We start from the raw sequence: 14,951 nt of genomic DNA, 5'->3' as shown, positions 1-14,951 counted from the left end.
CCCAGCTACTTTGCGTATAAGATTTTAGTGCAAGAATTATGGGTATTTGGTCTGTTCCCTGCAGCAGTTCTTCATCAGCACAAGATGATGAAAATTTAGCCATGCAACCATGACCTCCCCTCCCATTCCTTCCTTTCCCCCCACCGCTAGAATTCCAGAGGTGGGTGGGTGGGATGAGAGAATTCCAGCTGACATCTTTCCTGTGAGAACATCCTGAACAGCGAGACTGGGATTAGTTACTTAGCCCAGGGGGAAAATTGGACTAAATTCACTTCCTTGAGATTTGAATTCAGTGATCCTAGATTCTGATTGTGGTGTTACCATCACTGAATCTACCCATTGTCAACATCCTTGATTGACCAGAAACTCAACTGGACTCACTGCATTAACACAGTAAGAAGTCTGACAACACCAGGTTTAAGTCCAACCAATTTATTTGATCGTATACTCACAAGCTTTCGGGGTTTGCCTCTTCATCAGGTGAATGGAGAGTTCTGGCCTCAGACAGAGCATATAATAGCACAGACAGTTTACAGATTACTGATTAGGTAGTGCATCTTGTAGATAATCAGTTGGACTTAAACCTGGTGTTGTCAGACTTTTTACTGTCTTTACCCCAGTCCAACACCGGCATCTCCCAATCCTCACTTCATAAACACAGTGGCTGTAAGAGCAGGTCAGAGGCTAGGAGTACTACAGTGAGTAACTCACCTCCTGACTCCCCAAAGCCTATCCACCATCTACAAGGCACAAATCAGAAATGTGATGGAATATTGAAACAGAGTAGCCCGCTTCATTGGTACAACATCCACTCTGTCCACCACCGATGCTCAGTAGCAGCAGTGTGTACTATCTACATGATGCCCTAAAGCAATTCACCAACAATCCTTTGACAGCACCTTCCAAACCCACAAGCACTTCGATCTAGAAGGACAAGGGCAGCAGATACATGGGAACATCACCACTTGCAAGTTCCTCTCCAAGCCACTCACTGTCCTGACTTGGAAATGTATCGCTGTTCCTTTGTAGTTGCTAGGTCACAGTCCTGGAATTCCCTCCCTAATGGCACTGTGAGTCATCATGGTCTACAGCAATTTGAGAAGGCTGCTCACCACCAACTTCTCAAGGGCAACTAGGGATGGGCAGTAAATGCTGGCCAGCCAGCAACGCCCATGTCTCACGAATGAGTGAAAAAAATTGCCACCGTTGTGCTCCAAGATATATTTTTAAAATGTTTTCAGGATGTGGCAATGTTGGAAAGGCTGCATTCTTCGCTGACAGGTTGGTGCTGGAACTTTGCTTTCCACACCCCTCACCCCACATTCAGCTGGACGAACATCTCTGTCCAGTTCTATCCCTGAACCCTGAAGATCCCAAGGTCTTAAAACAGGCGGGTATTCCGGCTACTGAGCAGGAGACCATTCTGAATCTGGTCGCAACTGGAGTGGGAATGAGGCAGTGAGCATTTCCACGGCAACGACACTGAAACAAGGACACAAGAAATAAGAACAGGAGTGGAATCTATGACCATTCAATACTATCATGGCTGACCTTGGGCTTCAACTCCATTATCCCACCTTCTCCTCCTCCCGTCCCTTAATTTATGCATGGGCCTGAGTTTCTGCTTTGTTAGTTCAGTGATATTCCCACATCCCTCCCAAATAAGGCTTGACATGAAGCGCAGGAGGAGATATGGGTTTTGGTGGCCAATAGCTTGGTAACAGAGGTAGATTTTAAACTGTGTCTTAAAGGACAGAGAAAGAGGTAACAGACAGAGGTTCAGCAAGGGAATTCCAGAGATTAGGATTTAGGCAGCTAAAGGCATGGCCACCAATGATATAGCAATTAAAATCAGAGATAATAAAGATGCCAGAATTAGATGCGTGCATTTTAGCGATACACTACCTTGTTTATCCAAAACCTCGATCACTGACTTTGTCTCAGTCGCTTATTTTTTCAGGGATGTTTCTAGAAAAGCCAGCATTTTCACTTGAACTGAATATTTTAGAGGACAAATAAAGATCAACCTATGGCCATGGGGCTGGAATCACCCAATCAGTAAGGACGACAGATTTCATTCCCTCAGGGACATGACTGAACCAGATGGCAATGACACTTGATGCTAGTTTCATGGTCACTATCAATGAGACTAGCTTTATAATTCCAGATTTATTAACTGAATCGTACTAACTTGTACTTTAGGACAATAACTGGCGGGCATTGAATTCACTCCCAAGATGTGATTACAATCTCAAACAAGCAACCTGCGATACTAGCATCCAACAAATTCTAAGTGGGTTATTTGATTTACATATTGATGTGGTACTCAAACCCGAGGTGGTGTTTGACCCGCTCCTTTGTTCAGGCTGTAATAAGGTGCCTCACTCTAATGTTCCTTGTGTCCTTGCAAGAAGGTGGCATATTTTACAATTTGGAGACTGTGAATAAAGTGACAGCAGAGCCTCGGGTTGTCCAACATCAGGTCGCAACATTAGAGATTCAACGTGAATGTCTCATGGCCCAGAAATTCAACTGAGCCTGAGAATGAGTCCTAAAGGCTACATAAATCGCGTGCCTGTTCCTGGTCCTAGGCACCACAGCAAAATGCACCAGACATTCAGGCAACAATACCTACACTGCTGACAGACTATGCCCCTGTTAAACTGGCCAGTGATTGACTGTCTCTGTTGCCACATATAGGCACCTCTTAAAGGAGAGGTGCTTCCTGGCTATAGATAGGAGGAACCATAGAGCTAAGATGCTGGTAGAACTCAAAATAGGACATTTAGCTTCTCAACCTTTTGGCTAAGATCAAGCATAGTTGGATCAAGTTCAAGATGGTGTGAAATGCCTCATCTTGTTTATCTCTCCTGAGGAGAATTAGATTCAAATGGATTGTGAATTTGGTTTTTGGAGTAAGGAAGGAATGGATTGGGGTCTGCCCCAATCCATTCTGAGCATTGGCTCTGTAACTTTAAGAATGGAGTAAAATATGTTTGTTGGAGGCCCTTGGGCAGGAGGAAGGAGCTCTCAGCGGAATCTTCTGGCCATTTACGCCCCGCTGCCGTTGCAAGCAAAGGTGGAGAATTTGGCACTCAGCCAAATCTCCCTTCCCTGTAATGGGAGCAGAAAATTCCGTTGGCGTGAACTGTTCATCTTCCAGACCCCCTGGGGCAGGACGGACACCTCTGATTTGCCATGTGTAAAAGAGTTGCGGAGGAGGTCAGCGCTAGGGGCCATGCTCCCAGCTCTGCAATGCTGCAGAGAGCTTAATGACCTCACCACAGTTATCTAGGAATGAATTGTACTTTCTTACTCTCTGTTGACACCTCCATCATCCCTTGCCGCACAGTTCACCGTGAGTCCCCTCTCCTCCCTCACTATCCTGCAAACACTGCACTACACGCCATTCCACCGCCTCCTCTTTCTATCCTCATTGCTGCCACAAGCCTGACTTCTCCACCTCTCATATCTGAAACACATGACCCATAACAAGCACACTCTCCACACACACTGCCAGAGTGTCACTAACACGCTCCCTTCTTTCTGACACAGAAAGGTCAAAACAAGAAAGCTGGAGCTGGAGGAGGATGAGTCCACCTGGACATCCTGGTCATAAGTCTTACAACACGAGGTTAAAGTCCAACAGGTTTATTTGGTCGGACAAGCCACTACCTTTCGGAACGCTGCCTCTTCATCTTACCTGATGAAGGAGCAGCACTCCGAAAGCTAGTGGCTTGTGCTACCAAATAAACCTGTTGTGAGACTTCTTACTGTGTTTACCCAAGACCAACGCTGGCATCTCCACATCCTGGTCATCACAGGCAGGGGACAGTCACACTGCACTTAGTGACAAAGCTGCAGGAACCGTTATGGGGGCTTAAGTGTCATAAGCAGGCTTACTGCAATGAAGTTACCATGAAAATCCCCCAGTTGCCTGTTCGGGTACACTGAGGGAGAATTTAGCATGGCCATTGCACCTAACCAGTACGTCTTTTGGACTGTTGGAAGAAACCCACACAGACACGGAGAGAACGTGCAAACTCCATACAGACAGTCGCCCAAGCCAGGAATCAAACACAGGTTTCTGGTGCTTTGAGGCAGCAGTTCTAACCACTGTGCCACCATACCATTCAAGCCAACTGCAGGGAGAGGAGGGCAGGATACTTGAAGGTGCGCCATCAAACAATCTGACCCCAGCTCCCTGAACAAACGGATGGGGGGGAGGATTTGAATAAAGCATTGTCTGAGGGACAGTTCTAACATGGAATGATGTCTACAGGCAACAAAGCATCATACTTCGTTCCTCTAATGAAAACAGAACCCTGTCAGATCACACACATCTGCCTCACATCTGGTCCAAGTCCACTGCAGCTTAGCCTCTCAGGGAGGAGTCTGAGTTGAAGACTGTCTTCAGCTCACAGTGAAGAATAAACCAAAGTCCATTCTGAGGAAGTGTGCAACATCTGGAACAACCGCAACAGGTTTCACTAGTGAGTAGACGGGAGGAGGCTTGCATGGCATGGTCCAATAAACCGAATGGCCTGTTTCCATGCTGTGAATACAACATAAAATTTGTCCACTCACTAATCTTGAGCAACTGGAGCTGCTCAGAGAGGGCTTTTATTACACAGATCATCTGATAAAATTTCATTGGTGCTTATCTTGCTTATGTCTATTTATTTTGTTGATTATTTCTACAACATGAATCCGCGGAGGCAAATGAAACAATGTACTGTGTTACACTATACAATTTATAGAGTCTGCCAGTTGCAGACTCAACTGTGTGTGGCACAGTGGGTTAGCACTTCTGCCTCACAGGATCAGGGACTCAGGTTCGATTCCAAGCTTGGGTCACTGTCTGCAGAATCTGCCACAGTCCGAAAGCTGGTTCTGTGCATTGACCACAGAAAGATCTCATAAACAGCAAGGAAATAAATTACAATCTGATTTATTTTAGTGATATCGGTTGACAGTGGCACAGAGGTTCGCATTGCTGCTTCACAGCACCAGGGACACAGGTTCGATTCCCACTTTGGTCACTGTCTATGCAGAGTCTGTACGTTCTCCCCGTGTCTGCATGGGTTTCCGCCTGGTGATCCAACTTCCTCCCACAGTCCAAAAAACATGCTGGTTAGGTGCACTGACCATGCTAAATTCTCCCTCAGTATACCCAAACAGGCACCGGAGTGTGGCAGCTCGGGGATTTTCACAATAACTTCATTGCGGTGTTCGTGTAGTCTACTTGTGACACTAATAAATAAACATTAAACTTGAGAGCTAAGTATTGGCCAGGACACAGGAAGAACTCCTCTGATCACCTCTACGATTGCCATTGGCTCTTTACATCGAGCCAAGTGAGGAGACATGGACCTGGATTTAACATTGCATCTGAAAGACATCACTGCCAACACTTCCCTAGTGTTATGCTGAAGTAGTAACCTAGAACATGTGTGAAAGATTGTGGTGTGGGACCTGAAATCACTACCAACTAACAGGGAGGCAAGAATAGCACCACTGAACCAACTCATAGATCAGAAGAAATAATGCACTAACTGGCTGTGTTATATTTGATTTAGCAATGTCAACGGAGGACAGGGATATCCAATGACTGTTGCATCCCATCTACAAAACGCCACTCAACATCGGTCCGAGTCTCCACCTGCCAACCTTGCGAGCCAGCAGATTGACTCTGAGAGCAAGTTCCGCTGAAGAGGAGCATCGTTCAACAAGCCAAGCCTCAGACTAATTGTGGATCTGATTGAGACCGGGCGCAGATTAAATCTCAGCTGAAGACTTTCAATTTTAATTTCTCCGTAATGGCTTGTGGAAGCAGTCTGCAGAGTTCCCATTTGAACAAAGCACACAGCTCGACCGACAGCATTCCTGTGACAGATACACCACTGGAATCTTCAGACAAGATGAAAGGGCCTTTTGTGGAAAAGTCAAAAGGCACAACAAAAGGAAAAAAAAAAATTACTGAAAGGAATTGAGGCTGAAGCTAGCCCTTTGCACAAGGTAAGGCTTGACAGGTCTGTGTGGGTCTTAGAGCCAAGAGCCATCTCACAAGCTGTTCTTTTCATTCCACTGGCAGTCACATTCAGTGAGTATCAGGTAGATAAGGTGCAGGAGGGCTCAGTGGATGTTAATACAGTGATTAGCTTTGTAATATAAGACGCATAATAGACCTAAAAAGGACCTCTAACATAGATATGTGTAAATCCTCACCCCTCCAGCAGCAGTTCTCTGGAGAGGATGTTCATCACTCTTTGTAACAAATAATAATTTAACTCTTTGAATACAACAGCTTCATTAAGAGATAAACTGTCTACCTATGTTTGTTCCTTGGATTGGAAGATTCAAGTACCTAAAGTTTGAGGGTGGGGTTTTCCAGCCACAGTCGCTTCCAAAACTGGAAAATCCCGCTCGAGGTCACGTACCCTTCCACGGTCTACGCTTCACCTGCTACGATTCCTGTGGCAGGCAGAATGGGAAAATTCACCCGAATTTCTATTTTGCAATATCTCGTTGAGGTGTGCGGGGAACTGCATGATCGGCCGAGACAACAATCAGAGCTCTACAGATGCAGTAGCTGTGATAACGACTCAGATTCATACACATCCAGATATTGCTATAGCCTCACAGATACAGGAATTACTGTACTGTACTGACCCAATTTACACAGATACAGGAATTACTGTACTGACCCAATCCCCTCAGATACAGGAATTCCTGTACTGACCCAATCCTCACAGATACAGCAATTACTGTACTGTACTGACCCAATCCTCACAGATACAGGAATTCCTGTACTGACCCAATTTACACAGATACAGGAATTCCTGTACTGTACTGACCCAATCCTCTCAGATACAGGAATTACTGTACTGACCCAATCCTCTCAGATACAGGAATTACTGTACTGACCCAATCCTCTCAGATACAGGAATTACTGTACTGACCCAATCCTCTCAGATACAGGAATTACTGTACTGACCCAATCCTTTCAGATACAGGAATTCCTGTACTGACCCAATCCTCTCAGATACAGGAATTACTGTACTGACCCAATCCTCTCAGATACAGGAATTCCTGTACTGACCCAATCCTCTCAGATACAGGAATTACTGTACTGACCCAATCCTCTCAGATACAGGAATTACTGTACTGACCCAATCCTCTCAGATACAGGAATTACTGTACTGACCCAATCCTCTCAGATACAGGAATTACTGTACTGACCCAATCCTTTCAGATACAGGAATTCCTGTACTGACCCAATCCTCTCAGATACAGGAATTAATGTACTGACCCAATCCTCTCAGATACAGGAATTCCTGTACTGACCCAATCCTCTCAGATACATGAATTACTGTACTGACCCAATCCTCTCAGATACAGGAATTACTGTACTGACTAATTCCTGTATCTGACAGGATTGGGTCAGTACAGTAATTCCTGTATCTGTGAGGTGTGGATCAGTACAGTAATTCCTGTATCTGTGAGGATTGGATCAGTACAGTAATTCCTGTATCTGAGAGGATTGGGTCAGTACAGGAATTTCTGTATCTGAGAGGATTGGGTCAGTACAGTAATTCCTGTATCTGACAGGATTGGGTCAGTACAGGAATTCCTGTATCTGAGAGGATTGGATCAGTACAGTAATTCCTGTATCTGTGAGGATTGGGTCAGTACAGGAATTTCTGTATCTGAGAGGATTGGGTCAGTACAGTAATTCCTGTATCTGAGAGGATTGGCTGTACTGACCCAATCCTTACATTAACAGGAATTCCTGTACTGACCCAATCCTCTCAGATACAGGAGTTACTGTACTGACCCAATCCTCAAAGTTACATGAATTACTGTAGTGATCCACGCCTCACAGATACAGGAATTACTGTACTGACCCAATCCTCACAGATACAGGAATCACTATTGATCCAACCTGTACAGATACAGGAATTATTGTACTGACCCAATCTGCACAGGTACACAATTACTGTACCAACACAATCTATACAGTTACAGGTTTCACTGTATTGACCCAATCTGTACAGATGGAACATCACAATACTGCAAAATCTGCTCAGGCACAACATGACTGTGCTGGCTCAACCTGTTCAGGTGGAATGTGACTATTGTACAATCTGCTCAGGACAATATTACTGTATTGACCCAGTCTGCATGGGTACAGGAATTACTGAAATGATCCAACAATGTTTTCTTAAGAGACAAATCTGTGACTGAGTGTTACACCACCTCATGCCTCAGATCCTCGTTCTTCCGCTTACCTCACTACGGTCTGCTCCAGTTCCTCTGCTCCGCCCTGCTACATGACCCCGTGACCCTGTTGAACCTCTGGATGATGAACTTCCTGTTGTGGAGCAATTACTTGACATTTGACCCCGCTGCAGGAAGGTGGGTTTACTGTAAGGTATCAAATCATCTTCTGCAAAAGCAAGTGAAAGAAAAAAACCGAAGAGTTAATTCATTTGCTGAAGACCACCAATTAGGAAGAGCTTTCACTTGTATGGCGCCATTCACATTTTAAAACACTTCACAGCCAATAAAGCACACAAAATTTCATGATCATAGAACCTGGCTTAACAATTCAGAGTCCCCTGCTGTGGCAAGTGCAAAACTGAGGTGAAAAACATATGTTTGTGGGTTACTAATGTCAGAAAAATATGACCACGAAAGGTGAAGGCTTGTTGAAAAAAACAAAATAGCTTCATGAATGATCTTCAGAAAAGGAACCTCACATCCCACGTATACATCCAAATGTCAATTATGTGATTAGCTCTGGATACCCTTAGGACATAGCGCTTTGCCAATATTACCCCCCCATCTCACAAATAAATGCATGCACAGTCACTTTTTTTTTTAATATTGCCAAGGGTAGCAACGGTCCCACAAATGAATTGAACGACCACTCGATGCATCTTTGCTTGTGATTGTTGAAGGAGGACACCTGGGGCAAGATTTAAGGATGGCACGGTTTCCTACCTGAAGACTCAGTGGATCACATTCCTGCTGGGGAGGGAGTTCCAGCAGTTTTTAAAAATCATTCAAGGGCTGGGCCAACATCCATTGCCCATCCCTTGGGAAGGTGGTGGTGAGCTGCCTTCTTGAACTGCTGCAATCCACGTGGTATAGATACATCCACAGTGCTGTTAAGGAGGGAGTTCTAGGATTTTGACCCAGCAACAGTGAAGGAACAGCAATATATTTTCATGAGTGGCTTGGAGGGGAACTTGCAGACCTCAAGGATAAGGGCTCAACGTTAAAAGGAGGCTTCATATGGACAGTCCCTCACTCCCACTTCCCATCCCAAGCCTAAATCCAATTACCTTACGGGTTGCCTCATACCTATGAACTCCTCCCACTAGCCTGAAAATCAAGGTGAGGCAGGAAAAGGCCCTCAAATGGTCAATAATTGGCCACGCAAGGGCTTCAACTGAGGGCAAGGGCGGGTGGGCAGTCTGAGAGCTCACTCATCCCAGCATAACATGCTGAGGGGTTGGGGTGGGCAGAGACCTAGCGGGAAGCCATCTGACCTGTTCCATGTTCACCCCCTCCTCCACCAACAAACCCACCACCCAGGGAGTATAAAATTTAGGCCCTGATTAATTTATTGATCTGTGGACAATGTGATGGGTGGGGCAGCACGGTGGTTAGCACTGCTGCCTCACAGCGCCAGGGACCCGGGTTTGATTCGCAGCTTGCTTCACTGTGTGGAGTCTGCACATTCTTCCTGTGTCTGCGTGGGTTTCCTCTGGGAGCTCCGGTTTCCTCCCACAGTCCGAAAGACATGCTGGTTAGGTGGATTGTCCATACTAAATTCTCCCTCAGTGTACCCGAACAGGCACTGGAGTGTGGCGACCCAGGGATTTTCACAGTAACTTCATCGCAGCGTTATCGTAAGCCTACTTGTGACTAATAAATAAACTTTAAACTTCAGCTTGTGTCCTCTGCAAATTGAAATTGTTCTTCATCTCAGGTGATAAAGCCACCACTCGAATGATGGTGTTGGTTGGTCAAGCCAGGGAGCATTGATAATAGACTGGCAGCAAAAGGTTCCAGCTTGTTGCATGGACTCAAAACTGCCATTGTGGATTAGCACCGGCTCCGGAGACTAGTCCACTTTCCATTACGGATCTGAAAACATTGCTGGCCTTCTCAGGTGCAGCTGACATATAACAGCAGTTATATACTAGGGCATGTCCAGAGTGAAGGCATTGAGGGCAAATGAGGAATTGCAATTGTAAAAAAGTACAAGTCCCAGCTACAACACTGTGGTGCCAAATCTCCAGCATGTGCTCCCATCGAACAGGGCAGCACATACCTTTCACGTGTGGGATTGATACCTCTAAAGTGAGAAGTTTGGATAGGTTGGGCTATCCTCTGCGAAAGGCGGACTCACTGGATAAATGTTCTTCACCCATCTGTTAAATAAATAATAACATGGAATTTCTGTATAAATTTAAGGGATAAACAATGGGGATGATTCTTCCATTCCACTGCGTTCATTTTTTAACGCAATGGTCTGGGAGATTCCGTAACAAGTCTGACAACACCAGGTTTAAGTCCAACCGATTTATTTGATAGTAAACTCACAAGCTTTCAGGGTTTACTTCTTCGTCAGGTGAATGAAGAGTTTACTATCAAATAAATCGGTTAATAGAACATAGAATATTACAGCGCAGAACAGGCCCTTCGGCCCACGATGTTGCGCCGACCAATTAGAAAGCAATGACCCTTTAACCTAAACCAATCCCTTTCCATCCATAAACCTATCCACGGATCTCTTAAACACCCCCAAACTAGGCGCATCTACAACTGCAGCAGGCAGGGCATTCCAATCCCTCACCACCCTCTGGGTAAAGAGCCTACCTCTGACATCCGTCCTATAACTACCACCCCTTAATTTAAAGCCGTGCCCCCTCGTGCTAGCTTTCTCCATCCGAGGAAAAAGGCTATCACTGTCCACCCTATCTAAACCTCTAATCATCTTATATGTTTCAATAAGGTCCCCTCTTAGCCGCCTTCTTTCTAACGAAAACAACCTCAAATCCCTCAGTCTCTCCTCATAGGACCTCCCCTCCATACCAGGCAACAGCCTGGTAAACCTCCTCTGCACCCTCTCCAATGCCTCCACATCCTTCCTATAATGTAGGGACCAGAACTGCACACAGTACTCCAAGTGCGGACGCACCAGAGTTTTGTACAGTTGCAACATGATGCTGCGGCTCCGAAATTCAATCCCCCTACCAATAAACGCCAAGACACCGTATGCCTTCCTAACAACTTTATCTACTTGATTCCCAACTTTCAGGGATCTATGTACACATACACCTAGATCCCTCTGTTCATCAACACTATTCACAGTCCTACCATTAGCCCTATACTCTACACATCTGTTATTCCTGCCAAAGTGAATTACCTCACACTTTTCCGCATTAAACTCCATCCGCCACCTCTCGGCCCAGCTCTGCAACTTGTCCAAGTCTCTCTGTAAACTATGACACCCCTCCTCACTATCTACCACACCTCCGACTTTGGTGTCATCAGCAAATTTACTAATCCACCCAACTATACCCTCATCCAGATCATTTATAAAAATTACAAACAGCAGTGGCCCCAAAACAGATCCCTGAGGCACACCACTTGTAACCAAACTCCATGACGAATACTTTCCATCAACCACCACCCTCTGTCTCCTATCTGCTAGCTAATTCCTGATCCAATTAACTAAGTCACCCTCAATCCCATACATCTGCATTTTCTGCAGAAGCCTTCCATGGTGAACCTTATCAAACGCCTTACTAAAGTCCATATATACCACGTCCACTGCCTTACCCCCATCCACCTCTTTGGTCACTTTCTCAAAAAACTCAATAAGGTTAGTAAGGCACGACCTACCCGCCACAAAACCGTGCTGACTATCTCCAATCAATTCATTACTCTCTAAATAACTATAAATCCTATCCCTAATAATTTTTTCTAAAACCTTGCCCACAACAGAAGTAAGACTCACCGGTCTATAATTCCCGGGAAAGTCTCTGTCCCCCTTCTTAAACAATGGGACAACATTCGCTGTCCTCCAATCTTCTGGCACTATACCTGTGACCAACGACGACCTGAAGATCAGAGCCAGAGGCTCTGCAATCGCCTCTCTTGCCTCCCAGAGAATCCTAGGGTAAATCCCGTCCGGCCCAGGGGACTTATCTATTTTCAAACCCTCAAGAATATCCAGCACATCCTCCTTATCAACTGCAATACTATCCAGTTTACAACCCTGTAACCCAGTGTTCTCCACAGCTACATTTATGTCTCCCTGCGTGAATACCGAAGAGAAATATTGGTTCAATGCCTCTCCAATCTCTTCCGGTTCCACACATAACTTCCCACTGCTGTCTCTAACTGGCCCTAATCTTGCCCTAACCAATCTTCTGTTCTTAACATATCTATAGAATGCCTTAGGATTCTCCTTAATCCTATCAGCCAAAATCTTCTCATGTCCTCTTTTAGCCCTTCTTAACTCACTCTTTAACTCCCTCCTAGCCAATCTAAAGCTTTCCAGTGCACTACCTGAGCCTTCAAGTCTCATCCTGACATAAGCCTCCTTTTTCCTTTTAACCAGCGAATCAACTTTTTTAGTGCACCATGGTTCCCTAGCTCGACCATTTCCTCCTTGCCTGACAGGGACATACATATCAAGGACTCGCAGTAGCTGCTCCTTGAAAAAACTCCACATTTCGGACGTTCCGAGACCCTGTAGTCTCCTAGTCCAACCTATGCTTCCTAATTCTCTCCTAATAGCCTCATAATTACCCTTCCCCCAGCTAAAACTACTGACCCGAGGTTCCTGCCTCGGGACTTAAACCGGGTGCTGTCCGACTTCTTACTGTGTTTACCCCAGTCCAACGCCGGCATCTCCACATCATGACTACTATCTGGGAGATTCCAACAGTGCCCAACCTGCTAGTGTCTCCCAGCACCGGATTTCCAGCAGCATCAACTCTGCTCCGGAAATCGGCAGGGAGGTGCATAAATTATGGCAATTATCATATATTTTAAATCCTATTAGTGGCCCTGGGTCTTTAGTATGTTGGGTTGCCATTCTGTCCGCCTACTGGAAAATAATGTTATCATAACACCCAACAGGGAGTGACAGGCAGAATTCACACCAGGGGTTGAAGAAACTTAAGCACCTGATGACCATCTTTATTGAAGGTAGTCCAGCTCCCTCAACGTCAGGAACAGTAACACCTCCCTGTGTGTGTCACTATCTATCATCATAGAATCCTACAGTGCAGAAAGAGGCCATTCAGCCCATCGAGCCTGCATGACCACAATCCCACCCACACCCCATCTCCGTAACCCCAGGCATTTACCCCAGGCTAGCCCCTTGACACTAAGGAGCAATTTAGCACAGCCAATGCATCTAACCCGCACATCTTTGGACAGAGGGGAAACTGGAGCACCCAGAGGAAACTCTCGCAGACATGGGGAGAATGCGCAAACTCCATACAGACAATGACCCAAGCCGGGTATTGAACCTGGGTCCCTGGTGCTGTGAGGCAGCAGTGCTAACAACTGTGTCACTGTGCCGTCCATAAAAGGGTGAGTCTCTATCTGTATCTCTACTGATGATAATCCACCATCCTCACACTGTCAGCACAGTAACTCTTCTCAATCAACACCCTCCGACTGCAGCACTCCTGATATCAATCCCGGTCCCTCACACTCAGGAGCTCTGTAACTGTACGCCCAGCCTGTACTCTGTGTTAGCTTACTGACAGACCGGCTCACTCACAATGGTTGAGCTCGGTAACTCTGCCAGCCAGCACGATGACATCCCTACTGACGTTAATAAGATCTCCTGCACTGTCAGGTGCCACTGTGGGCATTTATTACTTAAAACTTTCCCATTTAAAGAGAGGGTGAGGTGCACTGGGATGTCAGAGAACAGCCTGGAGAGTGGAACAGCATGGAGTCTGTCACTGGCGCAGATGGAGAGAACAAATAATTGATGTGCCAGTAACAGTGAAATGGAATTCAGGAACACTCGCTGTGTCTGTTTTTCTGTTTCATTAACAAAGTGTGTATCTGAATATGAGATCTGCCCGAGTCTAACATCCCATCGCCTTCCTGTCTCAGCACTATTCATAATTCTGCAGAAGTTTCATATACATAAACAACTCAAACAAACATCAGCGCAGGGTTTAAAATAATGCAATCAATTAACTCCAGCTCTGATGGAATGTCACAGCATGGTTACTGCACTTTCCATACAGCAGCTCATTTGAGATTTCCACTGAAGTTTAATGCTGACCCAATCAATCTGCTGTAAGCACCTCAGGCTCACTGTGCCAAGTATCGGAAAATTGTTGGAAAGGAACTAATTGGACCTCAACCTTGTTTAAAAAAAAAATGTGGCCATCTTGATTATGATTTATTCTCCCATCTAGAATAAAAGGTTATGAATTGCAAAATTTTACAGCAATTGGTTTTCATTCCACTACAAATACATTTAAAGGGGGAGGTGTCATCTCCTGTGTGGCAGGATGGGTTGAAGTGATTTTAAAGAGGCCAGAGGTGCTGGACGGGCCCATCTGGTTAGGGTGAGTCTCAATAGTGTCATAAACAGACCTTCAGCCATCAAAGGCATCACAATAGGGTTGTCACAGTGGTTAGCACTGCTGCCTCACAGCGCCAGGGACCCGGGTTCAATTCCAGCTTCAGGTGATTGTCTGTGTGGAGTTTGCACATTCTCCCCATGTCTGCGTGGGTTTGGTAGGAAGAATGGTAGGAAGGACTATTACTTATGTGGCGAAAAACTGCAGCAGGCGACGGTGCAGAGGGACCTCGGGGTCCTTGTGCATGAGTCGCAAAAACCCAGCCTGCAGGTGCAGCAGGTGGTCAGGAAGGCGAATGGGATGCTGGCC

The 14,951-nt window shown here is 45.7% G+C and overlaps 1 protein-coding gene across 1 annotated transcript in view; it reads right to left on the bottom strand.

The window, feature by feature from the left end:
• The window catches only part of LOC145359799 (uncharacterized), a 29,259-nt gene that overhangs the window by 1,922 nt on the left and 12,386 nt on the right, over positions 1-14,951 (bottom strand). Inside the window, exons 4-5 of the mRNA XM_080214575.1 lie at positions 8,292-8,449; positions 1,364-1,482 (exon numbers count right to left, since the gene is read on the bottom strand). Coding sequence (XP_080070701.1) covers positions 1,364-1,482; positions 8,292-8,449 — 277 coding nt within the window. The remainder of the gene's footprint in view (positions 1-1,363; positions 1,483-8,291; positions 8,450-14,951) is intronic.

This window comes from Carcharhinus amblyrhynchos, chromosome 29, assembly GCF_965287045.1.
Source record: "Carcharhinus amblyrhynchos chromosome 29, sCarAmb.v2.hapA, whole genome shotgun sequence".
Taxonomy (NCBI): Eukaryota; Metazoa; Chordata; class Chondrichthyes; order Carcharhiniformes; family Carcharhinidae; genus Carcharhinus; species Carcharhinus amblyrhynchos.
The sequence above is the reverse complement of the archived record's forward strand: the minus strand, read 5'-3'. Positions and strand labels throughout refer to the sequence as shown.